The 23,519-nt window shown below is 41.2% G+C and overlaps 1 protein-coding gene across 7 annotated transcripts in view; it reads left to right on the top strand.

The window, feature by feature from the left end:
* tmem94 (transmembrane protein 94) overlaps positions 1-23,519 on the top strand; it is a 111,525-nt gene that overhangs the window by 21,067 nt on the left and 66,939 nt on the right. For all 7 annotated transcript variants that reach the window (XR_013289155.1, XM_077550322.1, XM_077550323.1 and 4 more), the window contains 3 exons: positions 3,295-3,431; positions 9,339-9,544; positions 17,143-17,294. Coding sequence is in view for 6 of the 7 variants with exons in the window: in XM_077550322.1 (XP_077406448.1) it covers positions 3,295-3,431; positions 9,339-9,544; positions 17,143-17,294 (495 nt within the window). In the remaining variant the exon portion in view is untranslated. The remainder of the gene's footprint in view (positions 1-3,294; positions 3,432-9,338; positions 9,545-17,142; positions 17,295-23,519) is intronic.

Genomic DNA, 23,519 nt, shown 5'->3' on the forward strand with positions numbered 1-23,519 from the left:
AATTTAAAACCTTTTCTTTTGAATCTCAGGTGTTCACTCTGGTTCAAGTGTGTCTCTTGAAGTAAAGCAATCTGGGCGTTTTCTTTCTTTAGTTTAGAAAATATCTTGTTCATTTTGATCACATTCAAAACTCCTTTTACATTAAAAGAGAATTTTTTTACTGAATCACTTTGCATTGGAAAATATAATTTAACCACATCTCACATCCCCAATAGCAGCAAACAGCCCCCCAGGGAAAGAACACAAAAATATGTAAAGAACTTATACATATATAACAAACAAGCTGAAACAAACATCACAAACTCAAACACACCTAACCACACTTTCAGCAGTGTTTCTCTACCACTATCTCCCTCAATCTTTGAGGGAAATCTCTTATTTAGACCCTGACATAGGGGGCCCCCTACTAAAATGGCCCTACCAATGATGATGATTAATCCCCCATTTAGCTCGACGCTATTTGAAATTCCCCCTTTCACCCAAGTCAGCAACAAGATAAACACTAGTTTGAATCCCATCTGAATACTTGCAGCTTCTCCTTGTATCCCGAAGTTTCCTGGTTCTGCCGCTGCCGTCTCCCTCCAACCAACTGCCACGACGCAAACCTCCGTAGCTTGTCGCTGAGTGTTGCCGGTGGTTTAATCACTTTTACCGGGATCCCCGCTTTGCCAGATCCAATGTCGCTTTTTCCACAAGTTGGAGATTTTCGCTCCTTCATCATGAAAAACCTTCAGGCAGGCTGTGTAGAGGGTCCGGAACCGCAGATTCTTCTCTTTCAGGATCCATCGCGCCTCGCTGTACTCCTGGATAGTCGTGATCGACGTTTACTTTGTTGTTGTTCCACATGAAACCCCTGTTCTGCCATTCCAGTCGGAGCACTTCTTCTTTTACAGTAAAGCACAAAAACTTTACTACTTACTGGGCGCCACTCGGCGGAGGTGACGACAAGGCTCTGTGCACTCTCTGTATTTGCAATTACGTGGAGTCAGGAATTTCCAATTTGTCGCAGAGAAGTTTTTTAACTAAGTGGCTCATCGATTGTGAGCCCGACTCCGCACCTTCTGGTATCCCGTGGAGTCTAAGTGTCTCTCGCCTCAAGTAGGCTTCCAGTGAGATCATTTTAGACTGAAGTTTTTCCTGAATTGTCATTATCTCGACCAGCATTTCGTTCAACTTCGCAACTTTTCTTGTGTACCGCAACCATTGTTTCCACATCGCCAAGCCTCGTATTGGCCTTATCTAGCTCTCTCTTAATATCTTGCAGTTGTGCTTTTGTGTCTTTCCAAAAATCTTTCACTTCTCTCCCGACTCCTCTCAACTCTGTCAAGATCACCATCGGGTTCACCGGCCCTTCCTCGGATTCATTTCCGACGCCGTCACGCAACGAGGCAGGCGAGACTCCTCCCCTTGCTGTAGGAGAGCTATCGTTAGCTGCATGTCGTCGTCTCCAAAAACCTCAGAAGTCCTTTTTTTTTTGCCTTTCTTGTTCTTCTTAGACGTTATTAGTGACCCCTAAAACTTATCTTTGTCCACTTCGCTGGTAATTAACTTAGTTCAGGAGCAGTATTTACAACCTTTTGTCGAGAGCTCTGCTACTACGCAGCCATCTCCCACAAGCCGGAACTGGAAGTCCTGTAAAAAAAAAATATATATATATATATAAATATTTTTTTCAGATTATTTTTCAATTGTCTGATTTAGTGGTTTTATATTTTTTGATTGCTGGAACCTTGCGGACGACTGCATACCTCCTAGAAAAAAAAGGCAATGTACAAGAATACTATTTATGATGCCTGGGTGCCTCAAGGGTTAAGCAACATATGTTCTTCTCTCTCCCTTTCTCCCTTTCTCTCTCTTTCTCTCTCTATCTCGCTCTCTCACTCTCTCTCTTATTTGTCTGTTACATAATTACAATTCATTTCAAATATGCACTGCGTGCATTGATGGTGGAACGGGCAGGGGAGACGCGCTTAGGACACACCAATCACGCTCGTCTTTGCATCTGCAAAGTTGTGAAGTATAACATTAGTGAAACGTGACTTTAATTTAATCCCACTTGTAACATAAAGCATAAAGTGGCCGTTTTTAGTGATAGTAATAATTGTGACACGTAGACTTCGCATTCCTGACATGCGTCAATGGCGTGACATCATCTTTAGGAGACAGTATCTCAGTATGTACCCCAAAACATTTAAAACCTCCTCTCTCCTTCGTCAGTCTTCTCACTCCTTGATGGAATTTGTGTTGGAGGTGCTAGCATGTAAACAAAGGAGCAAGGACCGAGGAATGTGCAATTGGCGAGATTTTAAGTATTTGTCATGACGAGATTTAAAGTATTGATCGAGATAACAGTTGACGGGAGAATTCTGAAGTAGGAGGTTGTGACTCCAGGAGACACACATGAAGCGCACACTTGTTTCGGTTAGTTGGCTATAACTATCTCCATGAAAAAGTAAAAATACATCTTAAATAAATAATTAAATAAATCCACTGCTGAAAATTATGAATCTGTGTCCACAACAGCACTATTCCCATTTTCAAGAGTTCTATGAGCAGAAATAAAATGTCCGTTTACTGATCTATTAAAAAAAAAAAGAGGCTACAATAGTATTAAGTATTAATTAGTAATAATAAGTCTGTTTCCTGAGCTGCCATGAGCTTCAATGAACTGTTCGTCAACCTTCACTTAGAAAAGTAAAAATAAATATTTCAAAAAAATCTGGAACAGTATTTCCCCCCTTTTTTCATCTTCAGAATTTCCATTAAAAAAAAGGGAAAGAAAAAAAAGATTCCACAAGTGCCACAAGTAGTAATGAAACGTCTGTTAACCACTTCTAAGAAAAAGCAGAATTAAACATTATTTATTGTTTTGCCCATTTGCAGGAGTTAAGAAAAAGTAACAATAAAAATAAATAATTAAATGAAAAACACACAGCGATATCCGCAGCTAAAAAAAAAAAAGTCCACCAATCAGGAGCAGGTGTTCGCACAGCGTTATCCGCGGCTAAAGAAAGCAATACTTCAGCCGCACCGCCACAGGGGTCAGAGCGCATGGGAAAAGTATCGGCTTATAGTCAGGAAAATACATTAGGTAATATAATTACCAATTACTTCACCTACGGTTATATAAAAAATGCGTTACTTATGTTGATGTGATGGAATGTATTTTTTTGCATACCATTGAAATTAATACAGTTTATTTTTATTTTTATGAATGAACATTGAAAAATTGAAAACTTCTACACACTGTCGCTTTAAGTAAGATGATTAATTATTTCACTTCTGCCTTACTAGTTCTGGTAGTGAGCTGTTGAATGCTACCGCCCTCCTCATCCTTTTGCTGTTGAATCTGATGCTGGTCAGAAGACAGGAGAGGCTCAAAAAGAGTGAGATGGTTCGGCGTGTCAAAATCATCATCACACAGCTCAGTGGTAAGTCGGGCCCTTCACTCCCCTCATTAAGGTTGTGTTTAAGCTGGAGCCTATATCAGCTGACTTAAGTTGAAAGGTGGGGTTAACCCTGGAAGTAGATCCCAGTAAATTCCACACTCAAAAGTAAGAAATCTGTTGCTTTTTTTTATATATAGGAGATTTAATTTTAAGGACGTATTGCCCAACCATGTAAAGTTTAAATAGTGCATATCTTCATCCTGAAATTCACCTGACAACCATATATCCCCCCCAAAAATTTTATCGGTAGTGTCTGTAGGTATCTAGACATGTTTAACTGGGGCATTTATTTATTTTTTTACCAAAGAGTCATGGAAAAGAACTTGGTACCTAACTGGGGCATTTAAAAAAAAATATTTTTTTTTTTTACCAAAGAGTCATGGAACAGAACTGAGTAGCTAACTGGTCTAAGCCAAGTGGTTAAAAGATAATACAACTTCATTCTGACTCAATCAAGACCTTGCAACTGTAAGTGATATACAATGATACCTCGCTACTTAGCGGTTCACTTTTCGTGGATTCACTAAATTCTTATTTGGGTCCATAACGCATGTATTGCGGCGTTTACCTCGGGTTGTACCTCGATCGATATGTTGCGGGGTTTTCAGAGGTTAGTACACCCACCCACCCACCTGCATTTAGTATATTACAATATACTTTACATATTGTAATAAATTTAAAAAAAGCATAATAGAAAGACTGCAGCAGTGACATTTACTAAAACTGCAAAACGTGTCATTCATCTGCGGAATGAACTAACCTTGAAAATGGAGAATTCCTTGTCCGTGTTGATCGCCGACTGTCGGAAAAAAACTATGACTGTCACACTCGATAACATAACTATCAGGACAAAGGCAAAGAAGTTCTATGACACCCTGGCTGAAGCAGGTTCAGCCGAAGAGGAGGGCAAAGAAAAGTTCCCAAAAAGTTGGGGCACTATACAAATTATATATATATACAAGACAGGCGGATCGGTGCAGTGTCTGCAGTGATGTGAACTCTGTATCGGTCCGTTGTGGTAAAGAAGGAGCTGAGCCGAAAGGCAAAGCTCTAAATTTACCGGTCCATCTACGTTCCTACCCTCACCTATGGTCACGAGCTGTGGGTCGTGACTGAAAGAACAAGATCACGGATACAAGCGGCCGAAATGGGTTTCCTCCGCAGGGTATCCGGGCTCTTCCTTAGAGATAGGGTGAGAAGCTCGGTCATCCGGGAGGAACTCAGTGTCGAGCCGCTATTTCTCCGCATTGAGAGGAACCAGTTGAGGTGGCTCAGGCATCTGGTTTAGATGTCTACTGGACGCCTCGCTGGAGAGGTGTTCCGGGCATGTCCCACCGGCGGGAGCCCCCGGGGACGAGCCAGGACACGCTGGAGAGACTACGTCTGTCGGCTGGCCTCGGAACGCCTTGGGATCCCGTCGGAGGAGCTGGCTGAAGTGGCTGGGGAGAGGGAAATCGGGGCTAAAGCTGCTGTCCCCGCGACCCGACCCCGGATAACCGGTAGATGGTGGATGGATGGATGGAGAACATAGAGAACAGGTCAAAAGTTTAAACTGAGAAAATGTAGAATTTTAAGGGGAAACTATGTTGATTTTAAATTCCATGGAGTCAACAAATCTCAAAAAAGTTGGGACAAGGCCATTTTCACCACTGTGAGGCATCTCCTCCTATTCTTACAACAGTCTGCAAACATCTAGGTATCGATCAAACAAGTTTCTCAAGTTTAGAAATAGGAATGCTGTCCCGTTCTTGTCTAACATGCATCTCTAACTGTTCAACTGTCTTGGGCTTTCTTTGTTGCACCTTCCCCTTTATGATGCGCCAAATGTGCTCTATAAGTGAAAGAAGTGGACTGCAGGCTGGCCATTTCAATACCTGGATCCTTTTCCTACGCAGCCATGATGTTGTAATTGGTGCTGCATGTGGTCTGGCATTATCGTGTTGAGAAATACAAGATCTTCTCTGAAAGTGATGATGCCTGGATGGGAGCATATGTGTTTCTCAAATCTCAATATACCTTTCTGCAATTGACGACGCCTTTCCACATATGGAAGCTGCCCATGTCACACGCACTCAACCCTATACCATCACAGATGCAGGCTTATCAACTGAGTGCTGATAACAACTTGGGGTGTCTTTGTCCTCTTTAGTCAGTGTGATATAGCGCCCCAGTTTTCCACAAAGAACTTCTAATCGTGATTCGTCTGACCACAAAACAGATTTCCACTTTGCCACACTCCATTTTAAATAACTCCTGGCCCAGAGGAACGCCTGCACTTCTTGGTCTGCTTTAGAAATGGGTTCTTCTTTGTACCGTAGTATCATCTGGCAACGGCGGCTGGCACGGTGGATTTAGTTCACCCACAATGTTTTCTGGAAGTATTGCTCAGCCCTGTAGATGATGATTATTTCAACCTTTTTGCAATTTTTCGCTGGTAAACACCTTTCTGTTATTTCTCCATTATCTTTCTGCGCAACATTGGAGGAATTGGTGATTCTCTACCCATCTTCGCTCCTGAGAGACACTGCCACTCCGAGAAGCTCTTTTTATGCTGCAATCACGTTGCCAATGGATCTCATTATTGGTAACTGGTCTTCCAGCTGTTTTTTAGTGTAATTGTGTAAGTACAATTGACTTTTCCAGCCTCTTATTGTTACCTGTCCCAACTTTTTTTAGATTTGTTGGCACCATGAAATTTACAATCAACATATATTTCCCTTAAAATGATTTTCAGTTACAAACAGTTTCTCAGTTTAAACTTTTGATACCCTGCGGTTGCTTGTATCCAGGATCTCGTTCTTTCGGTCACGACCGACAGCTTGTGACCATAAGTGAGGGTAGGAACGTAGATCAAGCGGTAAATCGAGAGCTTTGCTTTCGGCCCAGCTCCTTCTTTACCACAACGGACCGATACAGAGTCCGCATCATTGCAGATGCTGCACCGATCCACCTGTCAATCTCCCGCTCTCCGATCTCTATGTTCTATTCTCAACAAAATATTGAAATTTGGCACTTCCACATAATTGCATTCAGTTTTTATTCACAATTTGTATAGTGTCCCAACTTTTTGGGAATTGGGTTTGTATTTAAGAAAGAGGTCAAAGCCCCCGCATTTAAGGCTCACAAGGACCACATCACCTTAGTAATGTGCGGAAATGCAGCCGGCTTCTTGCTTGGTGTACAAAAAAAACAAAACATGCACATTGAAAAATTAAAAACGTATTGCCTCTGTATTGGATGCATAAACCGAAAACGTGGATCACAAAAGCCCTCAGCTCCGACTGGTTCTATCAGTGTTTTGTACCCCAAGTGAAGCTTTATCTTGCGAAGAAAGAAATGCTGTTACTAATGGGAAAACGCGGTTGGGCCCGCCACAAACTTGCTTAACAAGGATGTCAAAATTGCGTTCCTTCCAGCAAACACCACATCGCTCATCAAGCTAATGGATCAGGGTATGATCCACACCTTTAAAGCCTTGGACACCCGAAATGTCCTCACACATCTCGTTAATGGATAACGAGGAGGACTTTTCTCTGAAAGAGTACTGGCACAAATATACAATTGCATCATGCCTTCAAAACATTCAACAAGCACTGAAAGAAAGACATTAAAAAGGAGGCCATCAAGACAAGCTGGAGTAAATTGTGGCCCAATGCCTTCGAAGACTTCCCCAACATGAAAGCAGAGGATATTAATGGCCTGATTAGGGGCTTTCACACTGCAGGAACCAATGATGGAACTTACCTATGTATCCTGGGAGTTTGTCCAAAGTTTGGTTCACACACAAAACTGGTTCTGGGTCTGGGGATGCCGGAACGGTACTACCTAAGCTCCTAAGCCTGACGAGGGTATTTTGACTTGACTTTGTGTGTACCCTGAAATGCACAAGGAGGCGTGCTGTGCAGACAAACGATGATTGGTTGTTTGAATATCGGGGGGTGTTGCACAGCCGCCATTAGCCTAACTGTAGTAGAAATGACTGTCGAGTGAATAGGACGGCCAATTCGACACCACGGCTCATGGACACCGGAGTCAGTGCGCCATGGATAGACGAAGGTAAATACGACAATAATCTTACAGAAAATACTTGTAATATTGTCATTTAGTTCGCTACCCCGTGTGGCGCTTGTCGGCAGCTGAATTGTATGACTGTCGTTAAGTCAGTAGTTATTTTGCCGCGACCTGCAAATCTCTTGTGTTATTTTGCCATGAACAGTCGGAATGACAAATTCTTGGCCTGCCCTGCCGTGAATACTATGATTGCATACAGACATTTACAAGCGTATATGAATGACAGAAATGTGCATATCCAGTTCGCTGCGCCGCCGTGACGGCCGTTTTGTCCAGTCAAACACACCTTACCGGGAGTTAGCTTATCACTGCATTAGCTTAGCACTGCATTAGCTTAGTGCTGCGTTAGATTAGAGTTAGCACCGCAAAGTCACGTTAACGTAACGGAATAGAAGCTTATTCCACTCACCGTAACGCTCAATGGTGAATTACCGGTCACAAACACAGTTTGCGTCGCGAAAGATCATCTTATTCCACTCGGCGTGACAAAATGACACTCGGTGGTGAGTTGCTGGTCATGGCAAAAAACAAACAACCAACCACCATTGCCTGTGTTTTAATGGCTAAATAGACCATACCACATTGAAATTGTTTACCTGCTTAATGTCTAACCTAAATATTTGTAAAATGATAGAGGATTAATTTATATTAATTATTCACACAAATACTTGTGTTTTTATTTACCGTATAACAATTATCCGCAGCACTTTATAGTTACATAAAGCAATAACCGGTTGACGCCAAAGCTAAAGCCTCTACCTACCTACAAAATCGCCCCACAAGTATTCATAAAAACTATTTAGCCAAATCAAGTAATAAATTGCTTGTAAAATGGATGGATTAAGTTAATGTAATCCACTGTAATATGCATTGTTTAACTATAGACACCGTGCTTGTACATTTTCATCATCATTATCTTTAATTCAAGTTTGGATACTATTTTCAATGATGAGTACTAGGAATATAACGATAATGGCAAATATCGTGATATTGCGATATAAAAACTGCCACAATATTGTCATGTCACAATATTAAAAGCAGCATATCTGTTAAATAGGTTGGGTTGATTTCCATTTGTGCAGTTCTAGCACCCTCTGGTAGCTATTTTTTTTCCTGCTGTTTAATTTTCACAAGGCATGTTTTGGCCCTTCTGTATTTAAAATCTACGCTAATGGTCAGATAAAGGGGAATGGAATATGCTTGTGAACCGAGTCAATATGTGGAGGAACACAATGTGTGCGTGCATTAGCAAGTAATGTTAAGTGTTAGAAATTGTAGGTTGTTTATATGCATTGCTGTTATGCACCAAAATACAATATTGTGTGTGTGTGTTTTTTTTATGATGCCAACCTCCCCACAATATCATGATAATTATCGTATCCTGACTTTCATATCATGATAATATTGTATCGTGATGTTTGGATATCGTTACATCCGTAATGAGTACCCCATAAAATTATTTATGCTGATATTTTTTCTCATAAATTTACTTAGTCAAAACGCGTTTAGAAGAGAAAGAACTGTTTGGTGGGTTTGTTATGGCTCAGTAGATGCGTAACTCGCCTCCAATAACAAAAAAAATAAAAAATCTTATTAAATTTACTAAGTTAAAAAGTGAAGGGTGGGAACTGTGTGGTGGGTTTGTTATGGCGCAGTAGATGCGTAACTTGCCCCCAAAAAACAAAAAACCTCCTCTACTTCCCAGAAATTCACCTATCATGGGTGGGGGTAAAACATAACACCCGCGAAAAGCCACTTTACATGCCTCTTTAATCTATATTTACTCTTTTAATCACATCTTTTGTTCATGTACTGCAGATTACCTTTCCAGTTGGGTAGGCGAAGTGCAGTGGCCGGCATCGCTATACCCTGATCTCTATACACCTTCCTCACCGTCGTGGTCTCTTCATTGGACGTACCGTGACTCCCAGTTGGTTAATCTACCTGTCAGTCTTCTTGTGGAAGGAGATATAATTGTTCTCAGACCTGGGCAAGAAGCATTTGCGTCTCTCAGAGGAATAAAGGTTAGTGTTGGACAATGGTGAAATTAATTTGGGATGTGTGTGGAGTTTGAGTATACACTCTTTTGGAACAGTTCCTTTATTTTTGCTGTTTTGATATAAAAAACATTTTATTTTCAGGTATTTACATATAACTCCAGTTTAACTTTTTTTTTTCCCTGTGCGAGATCACTAAGAAACCCAAAAATGTATAAATACGTTTTTTTGGTACTGTCATTCACTCCCAAAAACTTATCTAAGTTTTATTCAATGTTTTTTTTTAATGCTAGAGAATGCAGAAAGCTTTGATGCAGCTTCTGACCTGAAGAGGTCGCTTAAAGCAATGTTTGTTATAAAAAAAAAATTAAAAAAAAAATGACCAGCAGGTGGCAGCAGAGTATAAAACATCAGCCAGGGTCATGTTGCAATACTTTCTTTTTCCCAGTGTTTTCAACAGGTTTGTGAATAATGATGAACCTTAAAGACAAATATACCTCTTTCCTGATGAAAGAAGAGACTCTAATCTTTCTTTTGGTAGGTTCCATGTTTTTATAGGAATTGAACAGAATATTCTGTGGACCTTGCAAAATCAGTCAAAATCAAATTAAACAGCCGGTAGTAATCTGATTAAAAAATGTAATCGTTTGACAGCTCTAATTTAAATATCAATTGGGACACAGTAGATGTCAGTGGTAATAATGGGATATGTTTTACAGTATATTAAACATTTAGAAATTAATCTCTTACTGGCAACAGCAAAAACGGAAGAGCATCTTGAACAGCAACCACATATACTGGCAATGGGATCGTAACTCTATAATGCTATAAAAATTAAAGAAGACCATGTAGTCTTCTGTATGATGAACAATTTATTATGGTTTTATTTTATTTATTTATTTTTAGGGGGGGGGGGGGGCTGAGCATGTTCACTAAACAGTGAAAGAGATTTAAACAATCCAATGTTTGCTCAGGAATTGTCTCCCATAATAAATCACATTTTCAACATCAGAAACTGTAAAAATAGACATGTAAAATAACTCATTGTAAATGTCCAAGTGTCAATATGTACAAAAAAACAAAATAGATAAACTTTTTGTACAAACTTGGCTTGTCAAACAGTTAACAATAAACACACACCACTTTAAAAGTAGGTGAAACAAAATGACCCACCAAATTAAGGGTACAAAAGTGTGAGTGGCTGTTAGGGACATAATTACACTCATACACAGTACTAAAATGTGTATTTAATATGAAAGCATTGCAGTATGATGTGTGTGAAGATTTTAGTTGTGTGTATGGGAGCATCTCAGTAGAATTGTGGCTTCAAGTTTTTAAGTGGCATGAGTGTTGTGCGTGTCAGGATTTCGGTAATGTGTGACATTTCAATAGTGTGAGTGTTTCATTAGTGTGTATGAAATTATTTTTGTTGTAGAGTATTTCAGTTGAGAGTTTGAGATTCTTTAGTTGTGTGAGTGAAAGTCAAGTCATCCTGAACTACCGGTATGTCCCTAACAGCCCTGCATACACAGGCTACATAGGAGCTGTTACATCTTTCACGTTGAGCTTGTGAGAATGCTGTTAAATTTGCTGCGGAATTCTGGATAGTTGTGGTAACCATTGGGCAGCTTGAGTACACATCCACATGTGTGTAGACGGTGGAGAAAATCTGTGGTTTTAATGAACTCAATTAGTATGGCTTTGTCCACGAGGTCATATCCAGTACAGAACTGCAGGAAAAGCTGAAGATTGTTGTAATCAATTTCCCGGATGTACTATTTTAGGTAAGAAGAAACTGGGCTGCTGTCATCTCCTCTGGGAAGTTTAACTCCTTCACTGATTTTGCATTTGTTTTCTTTTGTGCATTAATAGGATGCAGACCTTCTGGTAGTAGTAAACTAGCTAGAGAACTCACAACAGGACGCCAACACTTAATTACATACATTGGGGCCTGAATTATTACCTTGTGTCCTATTTGTGTCAAAACAGGGAGCAGTGTGTCTTTGGTAGGGACCTGCTTTTATTCATGTGCATCAAGTATATCCAGCAATTCTTCTGTGTTGACTGAATTAAAGTCCTCCAAAACCTTCTGAAGGATAGATCTTTCTTCATGCGATACATACAGCAAAAGGGAATCCTTGAAACTACTGGTTGTAAAGCCATACAGGATCTCTTCCAGAAATGGTATTGCAAGTTTCACTGGGAAGTAACCAGCTTGTTTCCACCCACTACTAACACTCCTAACTATAGCTTGCCATTCTTCACACAGAAAGTCATGTCTGATGAAGGGAATTTTAACGTCAACTCCCAGTGTGCAACTTTCATAGAAATCTGTCCAAAATTCTGTCAGGCAGTCTCGCAAAACACCACTTTCTTTTTCCCACTAACACCTCTTCAATGGCCTGATTCTGTTCATTTTCAGTGAGATCTACCACCAAGGGCTGGCTGGGATCACACTCCACTCCAACTGTGTACATCAACATGCATCAATATGAGTTGAATAGTCTGAAAGACTTGTTTTTCTTTGAATGGCCTTCCGGAAAAAAATATTTTCAGCCATAACTTGAATACTTGCCACTGTTTCATCTTTGTCAACATATAGATGCCTGGTTCCTCCACCACTTACGGATTTTTTATGTTTGTACCTTTCCTCATCTTCATCAAAATCCATCCATCTAACCTCATTTCTTCTCACTGACCGTTTGTCATTTGTGTTTCCTACCAACTTAGGTGATCTATTTTTTTGGAGGCATCCCCTCAGCTCCAGATAGTCTTTGTCTTAGTCTTGAAAGTATGGATTCTCTTCTAGATGGTGATTTTCGTTTTTGTGACAGTGCTGCTTATCTGCAGAAGGCCACAGTTGAGACTCTGTCTCTGGCTTTGGGGATGTATTGGTCTGTCATTAATAGAATGACAGTTTAATCAATCTGTGGGGGGCATTATCCAAGTCAGTAAGTAAATGCATTCATACATGCAAATGATCTAGAATGACAATGGAAAAGGTGTAAATATTCATGTCCTTAGTTTTTCAAGAAAACGTTACCTATCATTTTAGGGGAAAAAATCCCCAAAACTACTGTAAATCGCACGCACGCACGCACGACTAGCAAAAACATAATTTATTTGATTCCTAATTATCATATCATATTCCATATTGCAACATTTTGTTGTTGTTATTTGACTGGATGATTGAATCAGATTTGGCATTTTAATTCAATTCCTTTGAAAATTGTCCATGTGATAGTTACATCAAAAGTCAGAGTGATGTTACAAATAATCCCACTGCAGATTTCAAATGTTTTTTATTCTAAAATGCTGTATCAGATTTGGATAAAAATCCCTGATTGAATAACTGGGATAAGTAACTAGTGTTACTTTTTAACAAGATATTTTAGATACTGTATTAGCCTCCTCTTTACACATTTCTTGACTGATTTGAACCATCCCAACTTCAAATTTCACGGCCCTTATTTCCTTATTTAAGTCAAAATGGTGGTCAATTTGGTAGAAGAAATCTCTCCACTCAAGATTTTAAATTTGGATCATTGTAATTTGATTTACGAGGATTATTTTGATTTTTGATTTTGATTGATGTCATTTGACTACTATAACAATCTGTGTGGTTTGTATGATAGTCACGGGCAAAAGCAATGCTATTCGCCGATTGTTTTCACTGTTAAAAAAAAAAAAAGCATTTGCATTGTGTTGCAGAAATGCCCGGATGTTTGGAATTGTCAAACAATAAAATCCACAGTATCTCAGTTTGGTGACAGATTTTTGGTATACATCCAAAATTTCGACAGAAGGTGTATTGTGTGGTTTAAAGGGATACTTGACTCTTTGAGACATTTTCAGCAGTAATAAGTTAATACAAACCCAATTCCCAAAAAGTTTTGACACTATACAAATTGTGAATTAAAAACGGGATGCAATTATGTGAAAGTACCCAATTTCAATATTTTGTTCAGAATAGAACATAGATGACAGGTCAAAATTTTTAAACTGTAATGTAAAAATGCATAATTTTAAGGGAAAAATAGGTTGATTGTAAATTTCATGGTGCCAACAAATCACAAAAAAGTTTGGACAGGTCGCAATAGGAGGCTGGAAAAGTCATTTGCACTTATAAAAAACAGCTGGAAGACCAGTTACCACTAATGAGGTCCATTGGCAACTTGATTGGCGTATAAAAAGAGCTTCTTGGAGTGGCAGTGTCTCTCAGAAGCAAAGATGGGTAGAAAATCACCAATTCCTCCAATGCTGTACAGAAAGATAGTGACAAAATATCAGAAAGGTGTTTACCAGCGAAAAATTGCAAAAAGTTTGAAGTAATCATCATCTACAGTGTATAACATCATCCAAAGATTCAGAGAATCTGGAAACATTCTGTGTGTGTAAGGGTCAAGGCCGAAAAATCATACTAGATGCCCATGATCTTCGGGCCCTTAAACGGCTCTGCACCACAAACAGGAATGCTTACTGTAAGGGAAATCACAGAAAAGGGCTTAGCATCACTTCCAGAAAACATTATGGGTGAACACAATCCACCGTGCCAGCCGCCGTTGCCAGATGAAACTCTACGGTACAAAGAAGAAGCCATTTCTAAAGCAGACCAAGAAGCGCAGGCGTTTCTCAGGGCCAGGGGTTATTTAAAATGGAGTAAAAGCAAACCGTGTAAATTTGTGAAGTTCGAAGCGAGATAACAGAGTTTACGATTATTCACCTTCGCTCACAGTCAATGCGACAGACCAGACTACCTGCCTGTGACAAGATGGCCGCCCCGGGCGAACGTTGGACTCTGCACCATAAAACATCTAGTCTTTATAGATATGTACAGTGATACCTCAGCTCACGAACTTAATTGGTTCCCAGAAAGTGTGTGTGAGGCGAAAAGTTTGTCTTCCAAACATTTATTTCCCATAGGAAACCATTAAAATGAGAATAATCCGTTCCCAGGTCCTCATGAAACATAATTTTCTACTAAATAAGCCTTAAAACTACACAAAATATACCTTATTTGATGTATAATAAATGTGCTATTGTATTGTAATTAAAGAAATACACTGTACTGTATAATAAAGTCGTTTTATTTGCCTTTGTGATGGTAGTTGATGGCTTGATGGAATGGAGTGGGAGGAGGAGGGAGGGAGGGAGTTACTGTTTGGAAGGAGAGTCACCTTCCATAAGGACTGTAGGTAACTCAACCTCCGGTGTGGCTTCTCTTCTTTGCTTCTTAGGAGACTCTTTATCCTTTGTGCTGACTAAAAACCTCTTAATTGACACCTGTTGCTTTCTGAGTTGTAAGGTCTTACGAAACTGAGGCATCACATTATCATTCATCATGTTGATGATTCTCATAGCCACACACACACACTCTTTTCTGAATGGTACTGTTCGATAAAAGCCTGCACATCACTCCACTTAGTTAACATGGTCTTGATGCTCTCACTTGATGCTGCAGCCATCTCCTCCTCCTCGTCCTCACATGACAACTCCTGAATGGCTTCCTTCTGCTTGTCCTCTTGAAGGCGAATCAAATCCTCTGTGTTGAGGACCTCATTATGGCCAGCAACAAGCTCCTCGACGTCATCTGCATCCACTTAGAGTCCCATGTTCTGTCCCATGGAAACAATGTTGTTCACAACAACAGAGTCTTGAGGATCAAATCCTTCAAAGTCCCTCTCAAGGATGCATGCGGGCCACAACTTACATACTCAATACATGCTCCGTTTCCCCATCAATACCTTGAAATTGGGCTCCAAAGGTACACTTTAAAGAAGATGCGGTTGTACTTCAAGGGTTGGCCGGTCTTGCGTGGCCACTCAGAGGTGTGCTTGAACGCAGTGGTCCAGAGTTTTGTGGTCGGTGCACGCAGCAGCCGTCTTAGGACGAGAGGGACCAACCACATGGGGAGAGCCGGTGTTTTACTTACGTGTTATAAAATAGCCAGCAAAATACCTAATATTTTTAAATTACATCGCCATGGTGTCAAAGGTAAGATTTAATCATTCTATGCCTATAGTTTATTATAGGGCTTAAAATTAGGGATGCATCGAAATGAACATTTTTGGCCATAACCTAAAACCGAAAATGAGAAATGCTTCGGCGAAAACCGAAACGCAAAAAAAAAATGATGCAAATTTTTTATTAATATTGCATTTATTACAATTAATCAAAATTCTAATATTATAAAATATTTAGGCCTATTTAGCACTGGCATTTTAACAAAGCACAATATAAATTGAAATGCGTCCACTCCACAGACATCAGAGACATGTTGGGAAATAGTACGTTAAACACCAAACATGGGGTGAGTAACTGAGCATTTTCTGGCGGTGCAATTGCACTTTATAGTCAATGTACAGTAGTTCACACTGGCGGGCATGGATGCGTGCGGTGCGAATAACGCATTTGTTAGCTATTTGGAGCAAGACAAAGTGCGGCGCACCACGAATCAGCACATTCACACATACTGTACCTCACCGTTTAAAAATAAATTCATTTCTTCACACATGTCGTGTACAGATCTGTAGTTACCCGGGGATAGTGGTAAGTGTTTACTTGTTTAAAACTGTTGCTAGCAATAGTGCTAACATTAGCTAAAGTATTTAGCACGGCCACCAGAATGCAAGTGAAAAAGTGGAAGCACTCGAGGGGCTCTCTATCAAAGAAAAACAGGAAGGCGCTGCAGGAGAAAGAGTGCCTCACCTGTAGTGCAGTACTTAGCAGTGCTTTCTTTTTCATCATATTTTACCTCTTCTTCTCCGGTGTGCACAATGAGGCTGTCTGTACTCAGAAACGCCAGCGTGCAGCGAGACGGACACTCACCCCCGTGTTTGGTGTTTAATTCAAACAGACAATTACTTGTTTTTTTTTTGTTTTTTTTGCTTGCGTCACCACAACATCCTCTTTCGGCCATATTCTTTCAGCTTGAATTTAATTTGGGCCGAATGCTGAAAATGCATATTTTTGCCATTTTCGGCCGAAAATTTTCGGTGGCCGAATATTTTCGGTGGCCGAATATTTGGTGCATCACTGCTTAAAATACCACAATACATACTCTTTAATACTCAATACTGATTTTTTGCTGCTGTGTGAACCATATGCATCCACAGTGTCCTGCATGCGCAGAAGCATAGACGACGTCACTCACAACGCTGTGTTTACGCAAGTAAATACGTATGGTCCACCGTGTCAGGGCCACTCACTTTTATAAAACAGTCGTCGGGGCTCACCTTTTTATTATCTCATATCTACAGAGGGTGAGATTTAATGAAAGTCAAATATAATGTCACAACTATTACTCAAAAAAATCTTCCAAGCACTCCCCTAGCCCGTGCGGTGTTTTATGTCATGTCCTGTGCTGGTCTCCGGGCTGTGGGCTCGCTCTGGCCCAAGCTCGGGGTGAGGGCCAGCAGCAGCTCCGCACGGTCCACTTCTGACACGGTCAGTTGTAAAGGAAAGGCTCGCCAACAACGTGCTGGCTTTGCACGGTGTGGTGCCGGGCTTCAGTGGAAATCCCCTAAAGTACTGTTTATTCTCTCAATCTATACCACACCACAGTATTCCAATACATTTCCTTCAGAATGTAACAACCCCTTTTTATCACTTTTTTTTCTGTTTAGGATGATGAACACATTGTTTTGGAACCTGGAGATTTGTTCCCCCCATCCTCTCCATCTCGTCCTGCGAGAGCAAATGAGAAAATAGGACCCCAGAACCCACAACAACATCGTCTCTTCAGAGTTGTCAGAACTCCAGTTTTAGACATAGCCAGGTACCTTGATCTCATATACATTCAGTACATTGCCTATTTTATGTGCATGTCAAAATCAATTTTTATCCCACAATACTTGTCCATCATCTCACATCAGGTATTATACGTGTGTTATTTCTTGCTTGTATGAAACATCAATGATGAGAGCTTGCATTATCTGGTTTCCCTCTTGTGTATGCACGTGACTGATCTAGGGACCATATGCCACGGAGGAGGCGGGACTTCCGATTTCCGGGTTTTCACCCATCAACTTTGTTTCCGTTTCTGGTTTGCGATGTGTGGGCCGCGTCCCAGTACCCCTCTGTTGCGCGTTCCCTTTGACGGGTGCGAGGCTGCGAGTGTTTAGTGTCTGTCTCAGTGTCCGAAGCATTTCAGATAGCCGAGATGCCCTCCTGCCCATGAGCGGGAGCGTGCGGTTGGGGGGCGCATGGGCGGGGGTGCAAGTGTTGGAACGCGGTCAGCAGTGGCCAGAAACGGCGCTGATGTGTAAAACCCGGAAGTCCGTGGCATCTACCCCATTACCAACTCGCTGTAGTGTCAAACCTTCAACAATAGGAGGTGCTAATACACAGTAGAAACTGTGAAATAATGATTGTCCATATGCAAACATTAACAAGTAATTTCCTAACTCAAAACCTTAACTCGTTGTATGCATATTACCATCATTTTAAGACATTCAAAATAGTAACTTTAACATACGAAACAGCAATTGTTTATGCATCAATTTGAAAACCATTATGCATTTGCACAAAACTTATATGGCTAGATTTTTAGCTCTTGAGACTCATATTCACTAAGATATGGAGGAGGATGCCTGTTGTGTCGAATTACGATATCACGGAGGTGGTTTGTCAACAGTCATCTCGTCGCTATCATTGTCTTGAGTCCGGTGGAACAGCTTGTGCGTCGGTGATGATTTTCTTGGAGAAGGAAGAGTTCCATGTGATGGATTGTCCATTTCTTGCCGCGGAGATCATTGAACATTTGACTTCCGATACCGTGTATGGAGCAGCATTTGGTGAGCTTGTTGTGTTTAAGTTGGCGATGTAGTACGACGTCTCCTGGGATGATGGTACTTGGTGTTGCAGGACGATGTGTGTCTTCATATTGGTTTTAGCCTCTCAATCTTTTGTTCTGACTTCACGATCTGAATTACTGAGTGTGACTGTAGTGGGGTTTCCATCCACCCATTTTTATTAAAATTTTTAAGAAATGCAAAAATAAAACTCAATAGAAACGCTAGAAATTTGAAAAAAGGCCGAAAAGTCACCAAAAAGTTTTTACGCTTGGAGGGGGTGGATTTTGAAGCGTATAGAGAAAAGAAAAAATGCTAATTTTGGCTATGGAAACAGGTTTTGCGAATAAACACTGACAAAACTGGATGCGCGTCGCACGTTTTGACCGGATAACACGCCACACGTACGTTTGTAGCCACAAAGCAATGGCGGACAATAAAGTAAGGTATGTTTGACGGGACGATGAAACAGAAATCTTTTTGGAATAAAATAAAGAAGTGAATATTAATACAATTTTAGATGGAAAACCGCAAAGAAACACTACCGTCAAGAATTACAAAAGCAAACTCATACGACGTCATCGCACGGCGCAGTCGCTTCCTGTTCTTCTTTTTCTTCTTTTAAAGTACTGGTAGATCACACCTCTATGGTGTATGCATACAGTGGCGGAGTCCCCTTTCAATATTCGCAAAAGAAAAACAGATGAAAACGGGCACAAGTCGCATGTCTGTTTATTGCATTTTCAGTAAATTGGCTTAAAAAATATTCGAAACAATTGGATGGAAACCTGACGTGTGGCTGTTAGAATCTTTGTGTGAATCGCTTGTTGGAATAGCAGTTCTGCTGGTGAAGCGCCTGTAGTGCTGTGGTGTAGATCAATATTCTCGAAGGAAGATATTGAGATGTTGTTTGCCTTGTCAGGGTTTTTCCTATGTAGAAAATTCGGACGTGGCTGCCACCACCTAATTTGCTCGCTGTCTCCAGCCTGAGCCACTGATATCGCTCAACATAGCCGAAGTGCTCCAGCTGTATTTATTGAGTTTGGCAGCAACGTATTTTAACTGCATTTGCAGCGTTGCGCCATTATGGAAGCGCTATATCAACAGCAGTGCACAGGAAAGACCTGAAGTCACAACCGAAGAAGATATTTTTTTAAATAATTTTTTTTACTTTATTGTACTGAAGAAGAAACAGATCACGGAGCAATCGCTGCACACGCCCACTTCTTGGTTGCGCGGCAGAATAATTTAATAATTAAAAAAAAAAAACTTTGAGAGTTTGGCGTGATACTGTCAGCCGTAACCACGACAACAAGGCGTAGCCATGGACTTTCATAAGTACAGTCTGTCTGTGAGTTGCTCACAAATAGTCCCCCGTTGCCTTCGAGGCTGCTGGATTTTTGTAAACCACAGAACCCCATATTTGCCTTTTCATTGTTGACCCACTTCTGCTCAACACTTAGAATCAAAAGACTTTTCACATTGAAGCTACGCCGGCATAACTAAGATGTTGTGATGCAACAAAAAAAAAAACGCAACCATCTCATGGGCCTGTTTGTTAGCCTCATGTTGCTATCTTCAGCTAGCCTGTCCAATAATACACAGGCAACAACTGCGTGCTAAAGATGAGTCGTAGCTGGTCTGAGGACAATGGAGATGCGGCATCCCAAGTCACGTTCAAGTTGTAAGTGATATACAGTATTTTTAATCTGGCAAACTGTCTTCACATGATCAGTGACACCATTTGGGGACGGCAATAAGTAAACAAAACATTCTAAATTGAGCTAGTGCATTGCATGAATGTCAGTACAGTGTAAAATATTGTAATACTTTTGTTATCATTTAAAGCATTAATATTAATGTGTTCAAATAAATGAGCTCATTTTAATGATTTTAGTATAAATCATAGCCATGAATGCAGTTGTACAGTATAAAAATGCTTAGTATGAAATCATTACAAAACTTATGGGCCACCACTGCAAATTATTTTGTTGATGCCCACAAACATGTGCAGTGTGAAATTTTCTGATAATGCTTGCACTTCTGGTCTAAAAAAACTTGACATTTTTAGTATTTAAGATGTAAATGTATATTTATGGTGTATGACAGTAGTTCCCAAGTCTGGTCCTCAAGAGCCCCTATGCAGCCTGTTTTCCATGTTTCCCTCCTGCAGAGTAGCTGAATCTAATTATCAGCTTGCGGAAGCCTGATAACAATCCTGATCATGAATCAGGTGTGTTAGTGGAGATAAACATGGAAAACAGGCTAGATAGGGGCTCTCGAGGACCGAACTTGGGCACCCCTGGTGTATGATGTGTAGCGGCTTGTACAAAAAATATGAATCAAAAACATTGTAGTATTTATCAGTAATATAATGAAAATGCTATGAAATGTGAATACCGGTATTTACTTTGCAAGTCAATTTACATGTACACTCCTAAGTTTTCTTCCTGTGCTCCTAAAATTTTAAGTTAGGGGTTACCGCGCTACTTGCAAAAAATGTTAGTCTGCAGCCCAGATAGCCTTTTGGCTTTTCCCTTCAGGGGTCGCCACAGCGAATAAATTGCCTCCATCTAACCCTGTCCTCTGCATCCTCTGCTCTCACACAAAACTACCTTCATGTCCTCTTTAACTACATCCATAAACCTCCTCTTTAGTCTTCCTCTAGACCAGGGGTGGGCATCGAGAGCCGGAGTCCTGCAGGTTTTGCATGTTGCCTTTCTCCAACACAGCTGATATATGATCAGCTCATCAGCAAGCTCTGCATAAGCCTGATAATGATCCTGTTGATTGGAATCAGCTTGTGTTGGAAGTGAGAAACGTCCAAAACCTGCAGGACTCCGGCCCTCGAGGACCAAGATTGCCCACCTCTGCTCTAGACCTTCTGCCTGGCATTTGGAAACTCATCATCCTTCTGCCAATATGCTCACTCACAATATCTCTCCTCTGGACATGTCCAAACTATCTCCAAAGCCTCTAACATGTGCTGTCCCTCTGATGTACTCATTCCTGATTCTATCCATCCTGGTCTCTCCCAAAGAGAACCTCAGCATCTTCATCCCTGCCACCTCCAGGTTTGCCTCGTGTCTTTTATCCTCAGTGTCGCTTTCTCCAGACCAAACAACATCGCTGGTCTAACTGGTTTTATAAACCTTTCCTTTCATTTTAGCTCAAACTCTTCTATCACACATCACACCTGACACTTTTCTCCACCCATTCCAGCTTGCCTGCACACGCAGAGTTCTTTTCCAAACTCTCCATTGCTCTAGACTGTTGACCCTAAATACTTAAACTCCTCCACCTTCTTGGTCTCTTCTCCTTGTAACCTCACTCTTCCACTTGGGTCCCTCCCATTCACACACAGATACTCCAGTCTTGCTACGGCTAACTTTCATGCCCCTCCTTTCCAGGGCAAACCTCCATGCCTCTAGCTTCTCTTCCACCTGTTCCCTGCTCTCACTACAGATCACAATGTCATCAGCAAACATCATATTCCATGGAGATTACTGTCTAACCTTGTCTGTCATACTGTCCATTACCATAGCGAACAAGAAGGGGCTCAGGGCTGATCCCCGTTGTAGTCCCACCTCCACTTTGAACTCCTCTGTCACTACTACAGCACACTTCACCACTGTCTTACAGTCCTCATACATGTCCTGCACCACTTGAACATACTTCTCTGCTACTCCAGACTTCCTCATACAAAACCACAGTTCCTCTCTAGGCACTGTGTCGTAAACTTTCTCCAGATCTACAAAGAGACAATATAGCTCCTTCTGACCTTCTCTGTACTTCTCTATCAACATCCTCAAAGCAAATACTGCATCTGTGGTACTCTTTTTGTGTGTGTGTGTGTGTGTGTGTGTGTGTGTGTGTGTGTGTGTGTGTGTGTGTGTGTGTGTGTGTGTGTGTGTGTGTGTGTGTGTGTGTGTGTGAGTGAGTGTGATGGGGGGGCTAAAACCATACTGCTGCTCACAAATGTTCAGCTCTGCCCTCAGTCCAGCTTCAACTACTCTTTCCCATAGCTTCTTTGTGTGGCTCATGAGCTCTGCATGTCTCCCTTGTTCTTAAAAAGGGGCACCATGGTCCACAACAGTCACCTCTTCTACTCTTCGTTCTCTCTCATTTTCCTCATTCATTAACTCTTAAAAGTACTGTTTCCATCTTCCCATCACACTACTGGCATCTGTCAACACATTTCCATCCCTATCCTTTATTACCTTAACCTTTTGCACATCCTTCCCATCTCTGCCTCTTTGCTTTACCAACCTGTATAGATCAGTCTTTCCCTCCTTACTATCCAACCTAGCATACAAGTCATCGTAAGCCCCTTGTTTGGCCTTTGCCACTTCTACTTTCACCTTACGCTGCATTTCCCTGTACTCCTGTCTTTCTTCAGTCCTCTCAGTGTCCCACTTCTTCTTAGCTAACCTCTTTCTCTGGATCCACTTCTGCACCTCCTCATTCCACCACCAAGTCTCCTTATCTGGACTGTCCGACCTGTCTCCCTGTTCACATTTGCTGTAGTTGTCCAGTCATTTGGAAGCACCTCCTGACCATCAGAGCCTGTCTTCCTGAAAGTCATACGTACAACACTCTTCCTTTTTCAGCTTCCACCATTTGTCCTCTGCTCTGCCTTCGCCGTCTTTGTCTTCCTCACCACCAGAGTCATCCTTACACACTACCATCCTATGCTGTTTGGCTACTCTCTCACCTACCACTACTTTGCAGTCGCTGATCTCCTTCAGACCACACCGTCTACACAAGATGTAGTCTACCTGTGTCATCCTACCTCCACTCTTGTAGGTCACCTTATGTTCCTGCCATCACCTTCTCATCACCTCTGTTTTCTACACCACCGCGTCCATTGAAGTCTGCACCAATGACAACTCTCTCACTTCTAGGGATGCTCTGCATCATTTCATCAAGGTCTAACCAAAAGTTCTCCTTCTCCTCCAGCTCACATCCTACCTGTGGCGCATATCGACTAACAACATTGATCATCACACCTTAGATTCCTAGCTTCAGGGTCATCACTCTTTCTGACACTCTTTTTACCTCCGGGACGTTCCTAACAAACTCCTCCTTCACGATAACTCCTACTCCATGCCTCTTCCTATCTACACCATGATAGAATAACTTGAACCCTGCTCCTAAACTTCTAGCTTTGCTCCCTTTCCACCTGGTCTCCTGAACACACAATATGTCCA

Source organism: Vanacampus margaritifer, chromosome 18, assembly GCF_051991255.1.
Source record: "Vanacampus margaritifer isolate UIUO_Vmar chromosome 18, RoL_Vmar_1.0, whole genome shotgun sequence".
In the NCBI taxonomy this organism is placed as follows: domain Eukaryota; kingdom Metazoa; phylum Chordata; class Actinopteri; order Syngnathiformes; family Syngnathidae; genus Vanacampus; species Vanacampus margaritifer.